This window comes from Myxine glutinosa, chromosome 4 (assembly GCF_964187855.1).
Source record: "Myxine glutinosa chromosome 4, kmMyxGlut1.1, whole genome shotgun sequence".
Lineage (NCBI taxonomy): Eukaryota > Metazoa > Chordata > Myxini > Myxiniformes > Myxinidae > Myxine > Myxine glutinosa.
This window is the reverse complement of record NC_136264.1, coordinates 74,758,551-74,779,113: the sequence shown is the minus strand read 5'-3', so window position 1 is coordinate 74,779,113 and position 20,563 is coordinate 74,758,551. Positions and strand designations below refer to the sequence as shown.

The 20,563-nt window shown below is 45.1% G+C and overlaps 1 protein-coding gene across 1 annotated transcript in view; it reads right to left on the bottom strand.

Annotated features, from left to right (window-relative positions):
* LOC137424802 (synaptophysin) overlaps positions 1 to 20,563 on the bottom strand; it is a 76,828-nt gene that overhangs the window by 30,643 nt on the left and 25,622 nt on the right. Inside the window, exon 3 of the mRNA XM_068112647.2 lies at positions 5,209 to 5,333. Coding sequence (XP_067968748.1) covers positions 5,209 to 5,333 — 125 coding nt within the window. The remainder of the gene's footprint in view (positions 1 to 5,208; positions 5,334 to 20,563) is intronic.

Sequence of the window (20,563 nt, the reverse complement as noted above, 5' to 3'; positions counted from 1 at the left end):
ACTTCTCATCTCGATGCAGAGGGAGATCAGTCCACACTGTGGATCAAGCAGACAACAGCTCTAGTGAGATGTCTGAGTATGAACAGATAAAGGTCATGACATTAGACCCAGAGAGAGTGGACATGGAGCAAATTAACAGCCTGGAGGAGTCAAAATACCCAAGGCAGATCTATGTGACAATGGAAGTAGAAGGAAGAGAGGTCCGCTTTCAGGTTGACAGCGGTGCAGCATGCAATATTATTCCAAGTAAGCTGTGGAAGACTAACCAAGTTTTATCCATGTACAATGGTACGATGATAGTCCCACTGCGGATATCCAACCTCAAGATTTAAAAAATCCAAAAAATGGAAGAAAATACAAAGCAGAATTTGTAGTAATAGGAGAGGACTGCATAACAATTCTTGGAAGCAGAGCAGCACAGCAAATTGAGTTGATAACAGTGCACACAGAGAACCTGAGGAGCGTACATGCCAGAAAGGAAGAAAGTTTCCCTCTCAACAAGACACAGCTGCTGGAGGAATTTGCAGATGTGTTCGAGGGGACTGGAAAGCTGGAAGGGAAATACCATCTGATGCTAGAGGAGAGTAAGAGGCCTGTAGTGCATCCACCAAGGCGTATTCCAATTGCGTTGAAAGGAAAGCTGAAAGCAGAATTAGACAAGCTGACTGAGGCAGGGATAATGACCCCTGTAGACTTGCCGACCCCCTGGGTATCCAGCCTTGTGAGTGTGGAGAAATCCAATGGGAAATTGAGAGTTTGTCTGGACCCGAGAGACCTTAATCAAGGACTCAAGAGATATCACTATCCAATGACGACAATTGAGGACATACTGACAGAATTGAATGAGGCGAAGGTGTTCAGCGTATTTGATGCCAGGAATGGTTTCTAGCACATTGAACTAGATGAGGAGAGTTCATACTTGACCACGTTCAACACCCCATATGGTAGATATAGATGGCTGAGGATGCCATTTGGGCTCTCGACGGCCCCGGAGGAATTTCAGAGGAAACAAAACCAAGCACTAGAGGGTTTGTAGGGAGTGATGTCAGTGGCAGATGACATCCTGGTGTTTGGGAAAGGAAAGACATAGGCAGAGGCAGAGCGAGACCATGACAGGAAGGTGAGAGCATTGATGGAGAGATGTGGAGAGCGAGACCTGAAGCTGAACAAGGAAAAGGTGAAATTCAAACCCAAAGTAGTGACCTTCATTGGTCATGTCGTCACTTCAGAGGGTCCGAAACCAGACCCAGAAAAGGTGAAAGCAGTTGTGCAAATGCCAAACCCAACTGATGTGCAAGGGGTACAGTGATTCATTGGGTTTGTCAACTATCTCAGCAAATTCCTTTCAGGCCTTAGTGACAAGTGTGAGCCCCTACACAGACTGACACAGAAGGATGTCACCTGGTGGTGGTCAGAAGTACATGAGAAAGTTATGCAGGAGATCAAGAGGCTGATTACTGCCGAACCAGTGCTCAAGTACTATGACCCATCGAAGGAGCTGACACTGCAGGTGGATGCTGCGGACACTGGACTTGGGGCTACACCGATCCAAGAAGGACATCCCATAGCATATGCCAGCAGGGCTCTATCGGATGCAGAAACGAGGTATGCACAGATAGAGAAGGAGCTCCTTGCAGTGGTGTTTGGTTTAGAAAAGTTTCATCTGTACACGTATGGGAGACAGGTGAAGGTGAAATCGGATCACAAACCACTGGAGATCATTGCAACAAAGCCTCTCCACAAAGCACCAAAGAGGCTGCAGATAATGTTTGTGAGGATGCAAACATACAATGCTGAGATTCACTATTGGCCAGGCAAAAACATACAACTGGCTGATACGCTTAGTAGAGCCTACCTCAAGGACCCAAGAGTCGACAAGGAAAACGAGTTCGAGATGGTAAACATGGCAAGACATGTCCCAGTCTCTCAACTAGTAATGAGGGAGATTGAAGATCATACCAGACGAGATGGTATCATGCAACAACTCAAACTAATGATACAGACAGGATGGAAAGAGACACAACATGAGGTTGAGCCAGTCCTTAGACCATACTTCCATGCAAGAGATGAACTGAGCACTCAGGGTGACCTGATCTTCAAGGGAGAAAGAGTTGTGATTCCCACATCAAAAAGGAAGGAAATGGTGGAACGAGTTCACTCATCTCATCTGGGTGTGAATGGATGTGTACGAAGAGCCAGAGAATGCATTTACTGGCCCAGAATGAATGCTGAAATTAAAGACTTTGTTCAGAAGTGCGAGACCTGCAGGTCTTTAGAGAGAGACCAGCCAAAGAAAACACTTCAACCCCATGACATGCCAGAGTGGCCATGGGCAAAAGTGGGAGCAGACCTCTTTCACTTGGAAGGGAAAATGTACTTAGTGACAGTGGACTACTTCTCAAGTTTCTGGGAGATTGACATCCTAGAAAACACCCTCCCATCAACCATCATTCGTAAACTTAAAGGACAATTTGCGAGATATGGAATCCCAGACATCCTGATCACAGATAATGGGCCACGGTTCACAGCCGAGGAATTTGTGAGGTTCTCAAAGAAATGGCAGTTTGATCACCGTACATCGTTGCGTCATTTCGCTCAGAGCAATGGAAAGGCCGAGAATGCAGTGAAGATTGCAAAGTCACTGCTGAGGAAGGCAAAGGCAGCAAATTCAGATACCTACTTGAGCATGCTTGCCTTCCGCAACACACCGACAAAAGAAATGTGGAGCAGTCTTGTACAAAGACTGATGAACAGACAAACCAGGCCCTTACTTCCAATTTCTGAAAAGCTCATAAAACAAGAGGTGCAGGAAGGCGTGGGAGGTCAACTTAGATCAACTAAAAGCAGACAGGCATACTACTACAACAGAGGTGCCAAAGACCTACCGCCACTGAGAGTTGGAGACACAGTGAGGGTGAGGCCAACATCAGATAGACATCAGATGTGGCAGAAAGCAGTAGTAACTGGGCAATCCTCACAACCACGATCATATGAAGTGATGACCGAGGAGGGTGCGAGGTACAGGAGAAACAGAAGACATCCGAGAAAGACGGATGAAACGGCTCGTCAGACGGAAGCAGATGTTGGGATATCAGAGGTTTTGCCACAGGCCCGGCAGAATGAAAACATGGCAGATCGACAGGAGGCCTCCAGAGGACAACAGCCGGTGACAACGAGATCGGGGAGAGAAGTTTGTCAACCCAAGTACCTCATGGATTGCGTGCAAGAGTAAAGAATACTGTGTCGTGGGTTGTGGGAAAGTGCAGTATATCACACTGTAGTAATGTGTAGTGTAGCATTTTGTTGTATCCACTAAATAATCCAAAGGGAACAATTGGGGCAGAAGTATGTTGTTGTTGGGGTGGAGTAGTGAATACGAACTTATTATTTGTTAAATGCATATGGGTCTCAGTACAGTGAACATACAACAACAACAACAACATGCATTTTAAAAGGCCATTTTCCCTGCTAGAGCGGGGGTTAGCCTTGCGGTCCCCATGACAATCTTCTCCATTTTGCCCTATTTTCTGCATCTCTCCTTGTTAACCCCCTTGCTCGCATTTCGTCTTCCACCATCTTTAGCCAAGTCTTTCTCGGTCTTCCCCGTCTTCTACTTCCTTCTATATTCATTTCCATCACTCTTCTCAACCAGTCACTTTCATCCTTCCTCAACACATGACCAAACCATCTCAACCTGTTCCTCTTCACAGCATCAATCACAGGCTCTATTCCCATCATCTTTCGCAATTCATCATTTGTCTTCCTCTCTCTCAACGATACTCCGCACATCCGTCGAACCATTCGCATTTCCACCCTTTCCAACCTTCGTTGCTGCTCTACGTTCATTACCCATGTCTCGCTCCCATAAATCATAACACTTCTCACACATGCAGCATACACCTTTCCCTTCAGCTTCAACGACACTCCCCTCATCATCAGCACGCCACTCAATTCCCGAAACTTCTTCCATGCACATCTCACTCGAGCAACCGTTGCCGAGTCTGATCCACCTTCTCCATTCAGCATGTCTCCGAGGTAGCAAAATGTTTTCACACCTTCCAGCTTCATGCCGTCTCCAAGATCCAACTCAACATTTCCTCCATCTGCAGCTCCCTCTGTGCAAACCTTACATTTGAATGTAGCTGCCACACTGGTTAATGACCCTCTCAGACCACTACATTTTTGATGATCCCACTTAGCGCACATTGTACACTGAATGGAGTTCACTCCGACACCCTTCCTACACACAGCACAGGGCCACTTCCCAGTTCTTTCCACCTCACCACATGCTTTACCACTTGCCATCACCTTCGTCTTTCCGATATTCACCTTCAGACCTTTTGTCTCCATACATTCCTTCCACGTGTTCATCTTTTCCTTCAGTCCATCCATACTTTCCGCAATCAACACCAGATCATCTGCATACAACAACTCCCACAGTAAACCCTCCTTTACGTTCTGAGCCAGCACCTCCATCACAGCTACAAATAGTAGTGGACTTAGTACCGACCCCTGATGCACTCCCACCTTCACCTCAAACTCACCACTGTTCCCGTCCTTCGTCCTTACAGCTGTGCGCGCTCTTTTGTACATTGCCATCACTACTCTGATCAACCATTCCTCCACTCCTAACTTCCTCAATGCCCATGTCAATACTTTGCATGGAACCCGATCGAATGCTTTCTCCAGATCAACAAACCCAAGTGAACATATTAGAACAAATTATGAAAGGAGGGATGTAAGAGGGATAGCGCTAGGGGGCGCTCGAGAGCGAGTGCGGGTGTCGGGGCGGGGCGAGCTCCATCTTGTCGAGGGACGCGAACCGAGGAATAAAGGTTGCTCCATGTATGTGAAGCCGAACCAGCAAGACGAGGAATATTACAGTACATACTGTAGGTGAGTACAATAACAAATAAAACAGAACAATCAATCGCTTATATTATTTTTGTTATAATGTATAGACTATAACTTGTGTTATGTGTTCCACAATTTAAACAGCTTTGTAGCTATTTGGGATAATGTTTTGCTAACATTAGGAGTGGAGAGCTCAAAGCTGCATATTTTACAGGTTAGAGTACGAAGCACCAACCGATTCCATTACCGACCTTTCTGAAACACCAAATCATAAGCATGCACCCAAAGCAGCAATCATGATAGGTATGTACAAAACCACCCCCAGGGAAAGGAGAGAAAGAGCACACAGCGAACCGAAATGGATAGGAGAATCCAATCTTGATGTCAGGGTTGCTTTGAGAACGGTTCTTGCAGTGCACGCCAATTCCCAACTCTCCCGTGTAACCACCACATGACGCAAAAGCCAAGATGGAGAAAAACTGCAACAAACATGGCAATAAAAATGGTTGAATGTCCTGTCAACAATGAACATTCATAAATGCAATACAAACTTTTCTTCCCGTTAACAAGACAGTTTCATAAGGGGATAACAAGATACAGAAGGAAACAAATAAATAAAGTTAAATTAAGTGCATTAATTGTATCGTTAAAAGGACTCTTAACTAAGGTTCAAATGAAACTCAAAACAAAGCATACAAGTAACATATGTAATATATAAATCTCTTTCTAATCACTGACACTCACTTACTGATATAAATTTTGAGTACCATATTGATGGAGTAGAATGCTAAAATTTTGCATTCTGATGAAACTCGAAGCCATTATCCCAGGAAAAATCCCAAAACGGTCAGAAATCTCCACAAATTAAAATATCGAAAAATAAAAGTTGGCCAGTGCAGCCTCATTCTGCTCACTGAGTCATTTGACTCAAGACAATGGAGCTTACACTGGAACTGGATGCTCGGCAATGCTAACATGTGCCTTTTATTTTACAACTTTTACCATAAAAAAATTACTGTGGGTGTAAACTTTTACATAAAAGAGCTCATTCTAATCACTAATTCTTGATCGACTTGTGTTATAAAGCTGCTTGCAGAATGCAAGCACGATAGACTTCATTAAATATAGAAAGCTCTCACATTCCACACGATCAAATATATAACGCTTATGTTTATTATGTATGCACATAGGATGCACCCAAGTAGTTGCTGACAATGTGCAAGCGTGCCCCATTAGTATATGTCCATTATGAAAACGTCTCTCACCTGTAATTGGAGGGAATAACCAATCAGCTCTCCCCTAATCAATTACCCCAAGTGGCTACAATTATAAATAAATGGACTCCTCCCATGCTCTTTCAGCTGAAAAATGCTGAATAAAGTAACCATGAAAAGCTACTTTTAACATGTAAATTATGTAAATATATAAATACAAATAAATATATATATATATATTTTTTTTTTTTTTTTTTTTTTTTTTACATATATGTATGTATATATATATATATATATATATATATATATATATATATATATATATATATATATATATATATATATATATATATATACCAATACTTCTCAGTTCTCACCAATCCTCAGCTCTCATACAACAAACAAGCTCTCCTCAAATCTAATGCAGTTCCCTCACAGGACTGTTCCCGCTTATGAACCGAGAGCAACTGGCTCCTCCCTCATCTCCCTGAACAACCCTCCACCCCTCTAGGCATTGGGTTCCACCCCCTTCTCCTCAGACAATTGTAGCTCCACCCCCTCTCTTCCTTTCCTGGCAGAATCCCTATGCTTTCTGCCTTGTTCTTCCTCTGCTCTACAGAGCTGTAACCCAGCACGTGCGGTGGATGTTTACAAGAGGTTTTACACACGTTTCCTCTACTTTAATCCCTCTATATCTTATTACAAGTACAACCTTCGTATTGTGCACATTCATACACAATCCTTAAGCTGACAGGTCCCTACTTCCTTACATCGAGATTTGCTTCCTATTCGCACAAGAACCATGCTACTCTATACAGTTGTATCGCTTCTAAGGTAATCTCTAACTTCTCTGCCCCCTCCCCCATAAAAGTACAACAGACCCCTCCCCCCACCAGCCCCCCTGGAATCACAGATCCTGTAAGGTTCAATGCAGGGCAACAGCTCCAGCCTTATCACTTAGACTCACACCTCATTAACCTCAACAAAATAAATCAGGAGGGGCTGGCTGTGGGAAGCGAGCCGAAGCTAACTTACCTATTCTCCTTACCATACTACCCTGTTAGTTTCAAACAAATTTCAAATATGTACAATTCTTATGTACAGACTCTTCCCTCTCGTCTCCTTGCTCCGGTATCCTGGAGCAGGGAAAGAATGGCTCCAAAACACAACAAGCAGGCCTACCTTATTAGACAATTTATCTTAACCAATCAACAATACCCACTACTTCACCACGTCCCCCAATGGATGTCAACTGAGCCCAAATACACAACTTCAAAACGATCTATCCAATTTTACGGGCTATCTGCCCTCCACAGCACATATCACATACCGAGTGGAACATTCCCTCACACTCATGCATAGCAACAACCACCACAACAATTATTATATGTTCTAAAAGACCATGGCTTCATTCCTTAACACACTGCAGGTGTGCCCTCAACTCGGCAGCGGGGAGGTCCTGTACAACCCAGATGGTGGGGGCACTTCAGGCTGTGGTGCGCACAGTCCCAAACACAGTCGCTGACTCACGACTTCTTTGCCCCTTTCCCCTTCAACTTATCGGTCCGTAGCAGCCTAACAGCTCCTTTGTTGTATGTCCCGCTGGAGAGAGTCTCCACACACACAGGCTTTCCTGGCCTCAGGCACTCTCCCTGGGTCACCAAGGGTCTCCATACCCATTGGTCACCCACTTAGACCCTCCTCTGACGAGGCCCCCATTTCCAGACACCACCGGCTGCCAGGGGCAAGTTACCCCAAGGGGGGCCGCAGTCACTGCTCCTCCAGAGCCTGATCCGTACCTGCAGACACACACACCATCCCTACCTACAAAACCCCAAATGTCACTGCCTCCCCGCTGCCATTCAATTTTCCAACACCTACAATACAGGGTTCTGGGTACCAACCCTGCCATGGCCTGCATACACACTAATCATTGAGACATCGACACACACAAAAACCACAATTCTTCATTTACTACACATATCACATTTTAACCCTTTCCACCCGATCCACAAGCTTGACTCTCATGGCCACTCTTGCCCGTTACCCATACCAATTCCCCAACTCACCTGTATACCCCGAAACGCAAAGCATGGCGAGTCATGACAATGGGGAAAGGTAAATTTGACCACGAATCCAATTTTCACTGGGGAGCAAGTTCAATACCAGCAGTGCTTGCTGCAGCCAATCTCCTCGTATACCATGCCAATCAAACCCAGGGCTCTCTTTCCAAACCAAGAGCACATCAATCACAGTGGACTCCATCACCTACCCCAGATGCTCCAATGGTTGTCCGGTGGTCGATATTCGTACCCAGTCCATGCGGTTTAACCTGCTTCCATAGACCAGCACAGCATTGCAGGTCACCACATGCTGGCTGTCCCAGAGCCACAGGGAGAGGCTGCCAGGCCACATGCTCGGGCGGTCATCACTCACATCAGGTCATTATTGGCCCTCCATGGTGCTGCCACCAAAGCGTGGCCCACAACACCTCCCCCTTGTGGTCCTCATGGTACACCATGTCCGGTGCCCATGAGTAACCAACTCAGATCCCAAGAGTTCTCAACCCTTCCCAGGGACCCCACGGGCCTGAGACACTTGCTCGGACAGCACCCCGATGGACAAGGGACACCACACTCCACCAGACACCCCGTGGAGCCTGGGTCGTGCCACAACACCCATGGTCAGACCCCACGTCCAAATCCTACCAGTGCAGCTCCCCAGCTGCCTGGCACAACCCAATTTCCCAGGGAGGCAATTTCACATGAGGCCAACCCCCTGAGCCTCCCCTGGACATAATCTGTCAGCCCGGTAACTACTCCCACCGAGGCTGCTCCAAATTAAACTCCCATTTAAATTTACATTTCCTCGCCTCGTGTGTCTGTGTCCAAACTCGGATGCACGTAAAAACCCCATTATTATCGGGATGTTGTGGCCTCCCTGCAGTCGCTCCTGGCATTGAGACTCACGCTCTTTCAGTCCCAACCTTTCTCCATTGCCATGTGCCCCAAGCTGCTCATAACGCACAGCTCGTACATGATAGAACAAGCACGTGTAAAAATAAATCAAGGGAGGCACAAAGCGCCCCTCCCTTTATATGGAACGGTTTCTCTGCATGCAACTTTAACACAGTGACTAAAAATTCGTTTCTTGGCTTCTACTGGACGAAATCGGCTGCAAATTTTAGAAGTAAATTATTTGTACGCCGAAGTAATATATTCCAAATTTCAGCAACGTCCGTTCCCGCATTTTTGAGTTTTATTAAGAAAACCCGTGAATCAATGTTGGTGTCTGTCAGTCTGTCCATCCGTCCGTCTGTCCGTCCGAAATGTGTTGGTGCTCATATCTCAAAGGTTATACACTGAAACTAGCTGTAACTTGGAATATACATCGACCAATACGTCTAACCAATACCTTTCAAAACAAATTCCACCTAAGTACCATAGTTTTTGCTTCTTAACCAAAATCCTTGTAACAATCATGGCAATCCATATATACACACTTTATAGCCCTTTAATATACGATTGCAAAAACCTAACATGCTGGTCCAATGGCCTAATGGATAAAGCATCAGACTCTACAGCTGGGGATTGTGGGTTCGAGTCCCAACTGGGTTGAATAATATTTTTTCCCCTTACTTTTTCAAGTCTTTTATATTGTCTTGAATAAAGTCTTGTACAAGGAAAAAATGCATTTTGTTCTTATTTTTAAAACGCAATTATTCTTAAACCCGATTTTCAGCGTCATTATTGCAATTCGATGTTTTCACGTGATGAATGGAGATGAGTTTTGTATGATTCAACACCACCAATGTTGAGCTGTAAAATGACGTTTTCCACAATTTTATATCATGATTAAAAGTCTTGCGACACTTGGTCTGCATTAATCAAATGAGTCGTTCTTGTCCATCAATTCATAGTCGAACGTCGGTTTCACTTCCTGTTTATTATCTTCACCATCGTCATCTGTTTAATTTAATGAGATTTAACCTTTAAAAAAAAAAAATTGATTCAAACAGCTTTACGTACTGACATTGATATATTGACTTTACGTATTGACGGGTTTTAACTTGTATATGTTGGGCACCCCTTCACATGAACTTTTCGAAAGCATTTATTGGTTCCTCCTAAGAACTCAAGGGTAGTACAGCATGCACATGAGATTTTTACCTTGCGCCTGGGTAGCGAAAAGCAGGGTTAGGCGATCGGTTGCGTATGTGTGTGGTGTACGTGCGTGCATGTCTGCATTAAAAAAAAAATCATTTTCTCGGCAACCGTTCATTTCATTGACGCAAAATTTTACCATAAGAGCGCCTCCACCTCTACAATTTTTTTATTCACAATTATGACATAGGTCACGTGGTACGGACGCCATCTTGGAAAAATGTTACACCTTTATATCCCCAAAACTGCTCAATGGAAAAAATTGAAAAATGGCTCATTGTCAAGTACTCCCCATGGAGAATAAGATATGTTAATGATTATGTCATCGGTGCCTTCATTATGACATCATAATTTGACAAGTACAATGCTTTATCTGATCAGTATGGAAATTTTTTTTATCTGCAACCGTTAGTCCGATGGACACAAAATTTTGACCAAAGAAGCGTCTCGTCCTGTAGAATTTTTTAATGATAATTATGACATCATAGGTCACGTGGTACAGGCGCCATCTTGGAAAAATCGAAAAACCTTGCACCTCTATTTCTGAAACTGCTCCATAGAAAAAAATTAAACATGGCTTATTGTCAAGTACTCCCCATGGGGAATAAGATATGTTAATGATGATGTAATTAGTACGTTAATTATGATATCATAATTCGACAAGTACAATGCTTGATGTGATCAGTATGAAATTTTTTTTTATCTGCAACTGTTAGTCCAATGGACACTAACTTTTCACCATTGGAGCACCGCCGCCTGTAGAATATTTTAATGACAACTATGATGTCATAGGTCAAGTCGTATAGGCGCCATCTTGGAAAAACCAAAAAACGTTGCAACTTTATATCTTCAAAACCATTCCATGAGAAAAAATTGAAACTTAGCTCTTTGTAAAGAACTCCACGTGGGGAAAAAGTGTTGTTAACGATGACTTCATTGGTGCCTTAATTATGACGTCATAATTCGACAGGGAGAGCGTTTAGTCTGATCAGTGAAATTTATTTTGTGTGATCTATGCAACAATTACATTAGAGAATATAAATGTATGATGTCATCACTCGTGGTCTGGCAGCCATATTGGATCAAAGAAAAAAAAACCTTCAAAAACAGAAGAGTTGGCTCGCACCAAGTTGACTGTGCAGGGTAAATATTAGATGAATACCATCTAGTTTTGAAGGTGATTGGTTGCACCTGAACTAATTTACAATTGCTATTTTAAGGGGGGTGGACCCTTATCCAACCAAAATAATCTAGTTTTGTATTTTTAATTAATTTTCTGAAGTTTGTAGAATTTGTGGGTTTACGATGTGTAAATAAAGGTGGAAAAGTCTGATTTAAAGCATTTTAATAATTTTGAGAGTGGGTGTGGACTTTCTATAGGCCATAGGAGTATATCTATATATAGAGCCAGGTAGATCTGTACAGGTAGGTATCCGACTGTCGTGATAGGGAATCTACATGTAATAAGTTCTATGTTTAGCCGGTTTGTCGGTATAAGCTGTATTGGTGTCCCCGCCACGGGGGAGGGGGGGCTTGCTAATTCGTGCAGGGATTATGGATCAAGTTCCCTCGTTCATCGTTTCCCCCTCTCGCCAAACCTGTGTCCCTTATGGCAAAGCATTAACATAGACACTCAGATAAATCCCTCAGTGCACACATTAAATAATTCCCTCCCCTTACAATGACTGACCGGAAAGACAGCAGGCAGCGGCCGCGTACAACACCGGCGTGGGCGTCAGACATCTTGTGAGACAGGTTTTCGCGATGCCCAGGAGGACTGTTGATTGGCCAGGGGGAGGGGCGAGCAACACCACAGGGCGGGAAGCACTTGGCCAATGGGAGGGCACCAGCGCAGTCAGAACATTCGAGAGGTCGAGAGACGAGGCTCTGATTGGGAACGTGCCAGAATTGACGCCATACGCGAGGTGACAAAAAGGACTCGCTCGACGATATTTTCTCTCTCCTCGTGCTTGAAGCTGTAGCTCTTCTCTTCGCGCTGGACCTTTTCGTGTTGGAGATCGCCGCTCGTGCTTTTTGCCTCTGCGTTGGACCGTCGTGCTTCGCTCTCTTTTGGCCTGGGTTTATTCGCGCTCCTCCCTGCATTCTTGACTGGTGGTCGTTGGTTCACCATCTTCGTGGTGCTTGGAGCGGTGCTCGGTCCTTTGCGGTGCTTTTGGTGTGGGAGCAAGGTTCGGTGCTGTGAGCGGGTGGGACCTCGTGGCGGTCGACAAGGAGCCTGGAGTGGGGCGGGTCGCTTGGGGCCTGGGGGAGCGCGTGGGCGAAGCGGGCGGAGGGTTTCTTCGCGCCGGAGCTTGGAGCCGCGTTGGACGTCGGACACGACTACAGACAAAGATAAGACGCACCACATTTCCCAAGTACATGGACAGTTATTTTATTAATTCATTTTCCTTTGTCTCGTATTCTGAAGTGAGTTGTGGGGACGTCCCAACCTAGGATTTATTTATCATCGCGTTTCCCTGTCCCGATCTTTATTTCAAATAAACCCTTGTATTATTTTCCATTTCCTTTTAAACCCGGATTCCCGTTTGAGTTCATTCCCTCTACAGGTACACGCTTTTGCCACTTCTTCCTCTTCATTCTTCCCCCCGTGCTTTTATAGCAGAATCCGTATTTGATCGTCGCCTCAAGTTAAAGCCGTTTGGTCATCCACGAGCCCTGGTATTAACCTGAAGGGTTCGCACGACAATATATATATATATACATATATATATATATATATATATATATATATCTATCTATAATTCCAGCAATCTCTGTGTGTATGTCTGTGTGTCTGTGTGTCTGTGTGTCTGTGTGTCTGTGTGTTTGTCTGTGACCGCTGTTTCTCGACAACCACGGGTCCGATATACTTGAAACTTGCCAGGTATATTGCTGGGGACCCGAGGATGTGCCTTTTGAAGGTTTGTAATTAATCGGACAAGTACCTACCGAGCTATGTCCAAAAAACGCTTCAACCAATCAGAGAGCAGCGAGCTATCACGTGTGCCGAACCGTTAATGCAATGCAAGCGTTAATGCGTTAATGCAAGGCTTTTCTTTTTTTCCCTCTTCTCTTTCTACTTTTCCTTGCGATTAAATTGCAAACAGCCAAAATACGTTGGCGCTAATTGAATAATTGGCCATTAACACTAAAATAATCGTAACTGCGATATGCCAACTTCCGGACAGTGCAGCCTTCCATGTTGTTGTTGTTTGCAGCAGCTGTTTGCAGCAAGGCAAGGCTTTTCTTTTTTTCCCTCTTCTCTTTCTACTTTTCCTTGCGATTAAATTGCAAAAAGCCAAAATACGTTGGCGATAATTGAATAAATGGGCATTAATAGATAGATAGATAGATATGCGATATGCGAACTTCCGGACAGTGTGCGCGTTACGAGCTGACCGCCATTACGGTACGTAATTCGATTTCTTATGCGCATTATTTCTCCCAATTCAGTCAGAGCGAAGGGCGGAAGCGAAGAGCGTTGTTATTTTTTGTTTACGGGCGTACGGGCGGGGTAGAGCGTACGGGTAGCGTTTTTTTTTTTTTTTGGCAAGGAACGGGCACCCACGTACGGGCAATGCCCTAGTATCTATAATTCCAGTAATCTCTGTACGTCTGTACGTCTGTTTGTCTGTGACCGCTGTTTCTCGACAACCACGGGTCCGATATACTTTTAACTTGCCAGGTATATTGCTGGGGACCCGAGGATGTGCCTTTTCAAGGTTTCATATTAATCGGACAATTACTTACCGAGCTATGTCCAAAAAACGATTCAACCAATCAGAGAGCAGCGAACGATCGCGTGTGCCGAACGTGGAGGACACACTCTGCCTCGGATGGCACATTTGAGAGCGTATTCATTTATTTCACGTTTGCAAACTATGTTGGCGTTAAACTATGTTTTAAAACTAATAAAACCGAATTTGCGATTCATTCGCTTTCCTGCGCGTTTGTGCACGCGATGGCGATTTCTTTACCAAACTCCGGAAGCCGTTCGCTTTGGACCAAACCATTGCATGTAAATAGAGGGGGGGGATTGTCACCGTACTCGCAAGCCGTTCGCTTTGGACCAAACCATTTCATGGGGGGATATAATTTTAGATATAGATATAGTACGGGCAATGCCCTAGTATATATAAAGCTCAGTTGACTTTTTGCTCCACCAAATACCAGCGAAATGTTGTTGAGTAAAAGGGTGAAAATTCTACAGATGCTGTGATAAATAACTACCTCTGTCGGTTTGAATGTTTGAAAGAGAATAGACGTCTGGATCAATTTTTGAATTAAATTTAAATCCCGATATATATATACTGTATATATATATACACACACATATATATATATATACACAAGTTGTCTGTGTGTGTGTCTGCGTTTTATTCAGAGATGGCTGAACGGATCTTCATAAAACTTTCAGAGCTTCATCAGTGCGTGCATGGGAGTGTTTTAAGCACAAAAAAAAAAAAAAAAAGATATGAAAAAAAAAGTTCGTTTTGTTGGAGTTTAAAAAAAATAAAATAAAATCGCTCGATAGTGCCGAAGCCTTTTAAAATGAATGACAGTTATATACAAGTACACATTCGCATAAATATATACAAAACAATTACCAGACATTTGATTACAAATAAATGTACGGAAGTGTACGAATTTGGTAGTATGGCTTCTTCTTCTTCTTCCTGATCGGCATCACACTTAACTCAAACGTGAGCCACGCCCCTTCCTCTCCTGCCTCCTCTCTCCCCTGTCCCCCCTTGTCCTCACCCTTCCCCTCCCATTCCCCCTACCCTCCCCCCAACCCCCTTGCCCTTCCCCCCTCTACTTTAAGATATAAATTCTCTGTAAAAGAGCTTCCACTTCTGACTGCTCCCCTTCCCCCTTCCCCCTCTCCCCACCCTTCCCCCCTCTCCCCACCCTTCCCCCCTCTCCCCACCCTTCCCCCTTCCCCTCACCATTCTCCCCTCCCCTCACCCTCCCCCCTCCCCTCACCCTCCTCCCCCTCCCCTCACCCTTAAGATATAAATTCTCCATAAAAGAAAATCCACTTTTGACTGCTCCCCTTCCCCCCCCCCCTTCCCTTTCCCCCCTCCCCCTCCCCTTCCCTTTCCCCCCTCCCCTCCCCTTTCCCCCCCTCCACTCCCCTTTCCCCCCTCCACTCCCCTTCCCCCCCTCCACTCCCCTTCCCCCCCTCCCCTCCCCTTCCCCCCCTCCCCTTCCCCCCCTCCCCTTCCCCCCTTCCCCTCCCTTTCCCCCTCTTCCCCTCCCCCCAGTTCCCCTCCTCCCCCTCACCCCCACCCCCGTTCCACTCCTCTTCTTCCCCCACCTGGCAACGCCGGGTACTTCTGCTAATATATATATATATATATATATATATAGATATATATATATATATATATATACTGTATATATATATATATATATATATATATTATATATATATGTGTGTGAGGTGGTGTGTGTGTGTGTGTGTCTGTGTCACTGGTTGTTATTTCCATATGTGGGTTTCAGAAGGTGGAATGGAGTCCCCACTCCCAGGGCTCGAAGTAGTCACCAATTTTCTATGTTCACACTCAACGGGATCATCAGGTCATACGTAAACATTGCGTCCTCGTTTTCAATGATTGCTTTTGGTTCAGGTTTCCACGGGTTTTCTGAAACTAGGATATTAAAATGTTGACAGATGTTCTAATGGATTACTCTACATACTTTGTTGTGCCTTTGTGTGCACAGCTGTTCTGACATGAGTTTTTTTTTTACATCCAAAAAGGAGGTGGTGATTCATATTCAGCCTGTGGATGCTTGGCCGATTCATTTTCTGTGAATGAAAGCTGTGCCTCTGATGCAACAACCCTTATTACCAGCAAGCTGGTACTCATTTTGCCAACCTCGGAAGGATGATAGGCTGAATCAACCCACCTGGTATTATTTGAACGGCATGACAGGGACATGAATGGCAAGAACTTAAGATCTCAAGCCAGCAACTTTAACCATTCAGCCAGCACTAGGCTTTCCAAAAGGAGGAGACTCGTGCTTTCAGTTTCTACCTTGCAGACCATATGCTTGCCGATCGACTCAGTCTTGCCATTTTCTTGAAGCCATCAATATCGTGTCCTTGGTTTATTATGATTTGTCCTCCATCCCAATTGAGCTGAACTCTTATTCGCCATTCCAAAGAGCCTGCTTTGTCTATGCCCAATCTGTACAACTCTTTTTTATCTTCTCCCAATTGACATGGTATATCTGTTGATATTTGGCTATATATTTTTTCTTTTGGCTTTTTTTGCTATCGTTGGGTCTTTATTCATTGCTGTTTCGGTTTATTGTGTGACATCTTCTATTCACACCTGTGTATATTGAAATTGTGTTTGTATGTATGTGAATATATATATACATATATGTATATTGTTGCAGATATGAGGACTGTATTTTTTTGATTGTGTGCTTTATTATTACTAGGGCATGCCCGTACTATATATATATCTAAAATTATATCCCCCCCCTCTATTTACATGAAATGGTTTGGTCCAGCGAACGGCTTGCGTGAACGGAAAGCGAACGGCTTGCGAGTACGGTGACAATCCCCCCCCCCTCTATTTACATGAAATGGTTTGGTCCAAAGCGAACGGCTTGCGGAGTTTGGTAAATAAATCGCCATAGCTCGGTAACTACTTCTCCGATTAATATGAAACCTTGAAAAGGCACATCCTCGGGTCCCCAGCAATATACCTGGCAAGTTTCAAGTATATCGGACCCGTGGTTGTCGAGAAACAGCGGTCACAGACAAACACACACACACACACACACACACACACACACACACACACACACACACACACACACACACAGACACACACACAGAGATTACTGGAATTATAGATAGATTATTATTGTTTATTCTGCGCCCCCTGCCTCCGGAGCTGTGTAAAGGTGAAAGGGCATCCCATAATTAGTCCACAAGCATACACGTCAGCCAATAATAGAATACCCCTGTTCGATAGTTATATCTTATTCTGTGTTTTAGGGTAAGGCTGTGTCTCCCATTAATTGAAGTACTCCATTGCACCAGTGAAAGAGAATAGATCCCCTTTCATTCCCATCCCCAAAATCTCCATTTCCTTTCACATCCCCTTTCGTCATTGCCAAGCCTCGATTGCCAATTACCTCCCCTCCAAAACCACCATTGAACATGTGCTCGGGTCGGGGAAGAGGGGCGTGCCCGCCCGTCGTCATCAAGGGCGGAGTCAGAGGGTCGCGTGACCAACCAGGGCCGAGGTGAGCACACCGATGGGCGTGTCCTGAAGGCCGGCGGCTTGATCGCCGGAGGCGCTATAAAGGCGCGCGCGCAAGTGGTTGCGGACTTGCGTTGAGGAGTCGGTGGTGAAAAGTCGGTGGTGAGGAGTCGGTGGTGAGAAGTCGGTGGTGAGGGGTCGGTGGTGAGGAGTCGGTGGTGAGGAGTGAGTGGACCAAGAGAGAGAAAGAGTGGTTGGACCAAGAAAGAGAAGGAGTGGTTGGACCAAGAGAGAAAGAGTGGTTGGACAGGGAGACGTGCAAGAGTGTTGTTGAGTTGAGGGTTTGGACCAGACGAGTCAGACGAGTCCTGGCAAAGCAAGCGGCGGCCACAGCAGCAACAACACCCAACAGCCGCTTGGGGCCTGGACGGCGGTTTTGAGCAGGGCCGCGAAGGAACGGCGGCTGCTAAACGCGCCGAACGTGCTGCAGGACCCCCTTGGACCTTCCTCTCCCTCCAGCCATCCACCTCCTGCCTTTCCACCCTTCTTGTGTACGTGAGTTTGTTTTGTTTGTTCTGTCCCTGGGTTAATTAAGTCTGTATAAGCTAGTATTTGCACTGTGTCACCTGCGTCTTATGTGTTGTAAATAAACGTGACTGCTTTCTTTTTGCTTGTGTGTATAATAAATCCAATTACTCTTCTGTCCGTCTTCTCGTCTTATTCCTTTTCCTCTTTGCATTTCGTCGTTTTAGAGTTTTCCAGATTGGGCAGCTGCGGTGCGATACGGCCAAAGTTCTGGGTGAATCGGGTGAGTCGGGGAACAACTGTTCGGTCGCGGAGCCTTCGCTCGGCAAACAACATCCTAAACCGCGATCAGTAACAATATATATATATATATATATATATATATATACATCCATATATACACATATACATATATACATCCATATATACACATATACATATATACATCCATATATACACACACACACACACACGACATTACCAAAAGTATGAGGACCCCCCCCCCCCCCCCCCTCTAATTAGTGGATTCGGCTGTTTCAGCCATCCCCTTTGCAGACAGGTATATGTAATCAAGCACACAGCCATGCAATCTCCATAGATAAACATTGGCAGTAGAACGGGCCGTACTGAAGAGCTCAGTGAATTGCAACGTGGCACCGTCATAGGTGTAGTAAGTTCAGGAATCTCCTTTAATCAAGTTGTTTATTAAAAACGATACCATGCTCTCACAAAGCACACGGCCATCATGACGAGCCGCCATTAACCACTGAAGCCATGCCCCCAGACGTCACCACGCAGTACGTAGTACCAATCACAACATCTCCCTTTCATTGAAATTATTATGTTTGCAACTTTGCATGCAACGAAACACTACTAAACTAAATCAAAATAATAAACACAATCAGACACAACTTGAAGCACACATAGATGGGATATGGGGTTACTGTTATAACTCTTAACCAAAATGTAATTACTGCTCAGTATGATTAGCTAAAACAGAGAAAACACAGAATCATTCCAATCAACGCATTGTCTCTGCACCAATATTACAAGGGCTGATTTCTGGTGGTCGTTATTCACTATCACGATATCTCAATGGTTTTTGAATCACACGGCCTGATCTGGTCGAGTACGGAGAGTTGTCCGGCCTTGTTGTCTCAGCACTCTCGTCATCTTTGGAGCTGGAGCAGCCATTAGTTTCCATTGCTGAAGCGTCGTTGTTGAAATGTACGTGTCGAGCAGTTGGTAGACTTTGATGTGTTGGTTGAGTCGGTTCGTCCTTCCACTTGGCGCCACAATGGGGTGGATGAAGTTCACGCAAATGTGCCCTGGTTCTTCGAAGATGCGTCCCGTTAGGCGTCTGTACTATATACGAGCGGGGTTCATTACAGCGAGCCACAACTTTCCCGGGGTAGCATTGGTGCGTGTCCTTGTTCAGAATCCGAACCCAATGTCCAATAGCCAATTCAGGTAATTCCGGCCCAGCCGTTCTGTTGTATTGCTTCGCCATCCGGTCTCCACGTTCCTTCAATCGTTCCTGAATTTCCTGATGCCTTTGTTGTGCAGGAACCAACAGACGACTTGGTAGGTTGGTGCGTATGGGCCGGTTGAACAGCATTTCGCTTGGACTTGGGAGGTGGGAATCTACAGGTGTGCACCTCAGGTGTTGTAGTGCAATATCTGTCACTCCCTGATATAATACACTTTTTGATCATGTTCTTCACTGTTTGAACTTGTCTCTCAACCAATCCATTACTGCGTGGATACCTCGGCGATGTTGTCGTGTGTTTTTCATTCCATTTGGTACACATATCATGGTATGGCTTACCCACATATTGAGGTCCATTGTCCGATATGATCTCCAGAGGTGGGCCGAACATACTGAAACATTCCGATGTGGCCTTGGCTACTGCACTGCTCGTCGTGTATTCCATTCTCTTCACAACTGGGTACTTGGTGGAATAATCCGTCACCAAGAGGTAGGTCTGCCCGTGTAGCTCACACATATCACTGGCTACCTTTGTCCATGGTACCGCTGGTATCTCATGAGCTATCATAGCCTCACGCCATTGTTCTGGTTGGTTCTCTTGACATGCCTTACATGTTCTGACAGCTCTCTCAATGTCCAGATATATACTTGGCCAGTAAACACATTCGCGTGCTAGACGTTTTGTCTTTTCGATCCCCATGTGCGCCTCATGGAGCTGGTCGAGGATATTCTTCCGTAGCTGCTCTGGAATTAGTACCTGTCGACCTTTGAAGAGAACACCGTCACAAATACCAATTTCATCACGGTATGGCCAGTACGGACGTAGGTCCACAGGCAGCTCTGTAATCCTAGCAGGCCACCCTCCATGAACAACCTGCTGCAATGCTCGAAAGGTTCTATCAGCCTTTCCACACTCTCCGAGTTGGTCCTGTTTCCTTGAGCTGAAATCAATGAGGTCAAAGCGATGATGATCATCCACATCATCAAGCTCAATACCATCTACACGTGTGTCCAACTGCAGTTCCTGATTGTTCTCTGGGTTCGGTAGCCTCAACAGCGTGTCTGATAGCATCATCTCACGGCCGGCCTTAT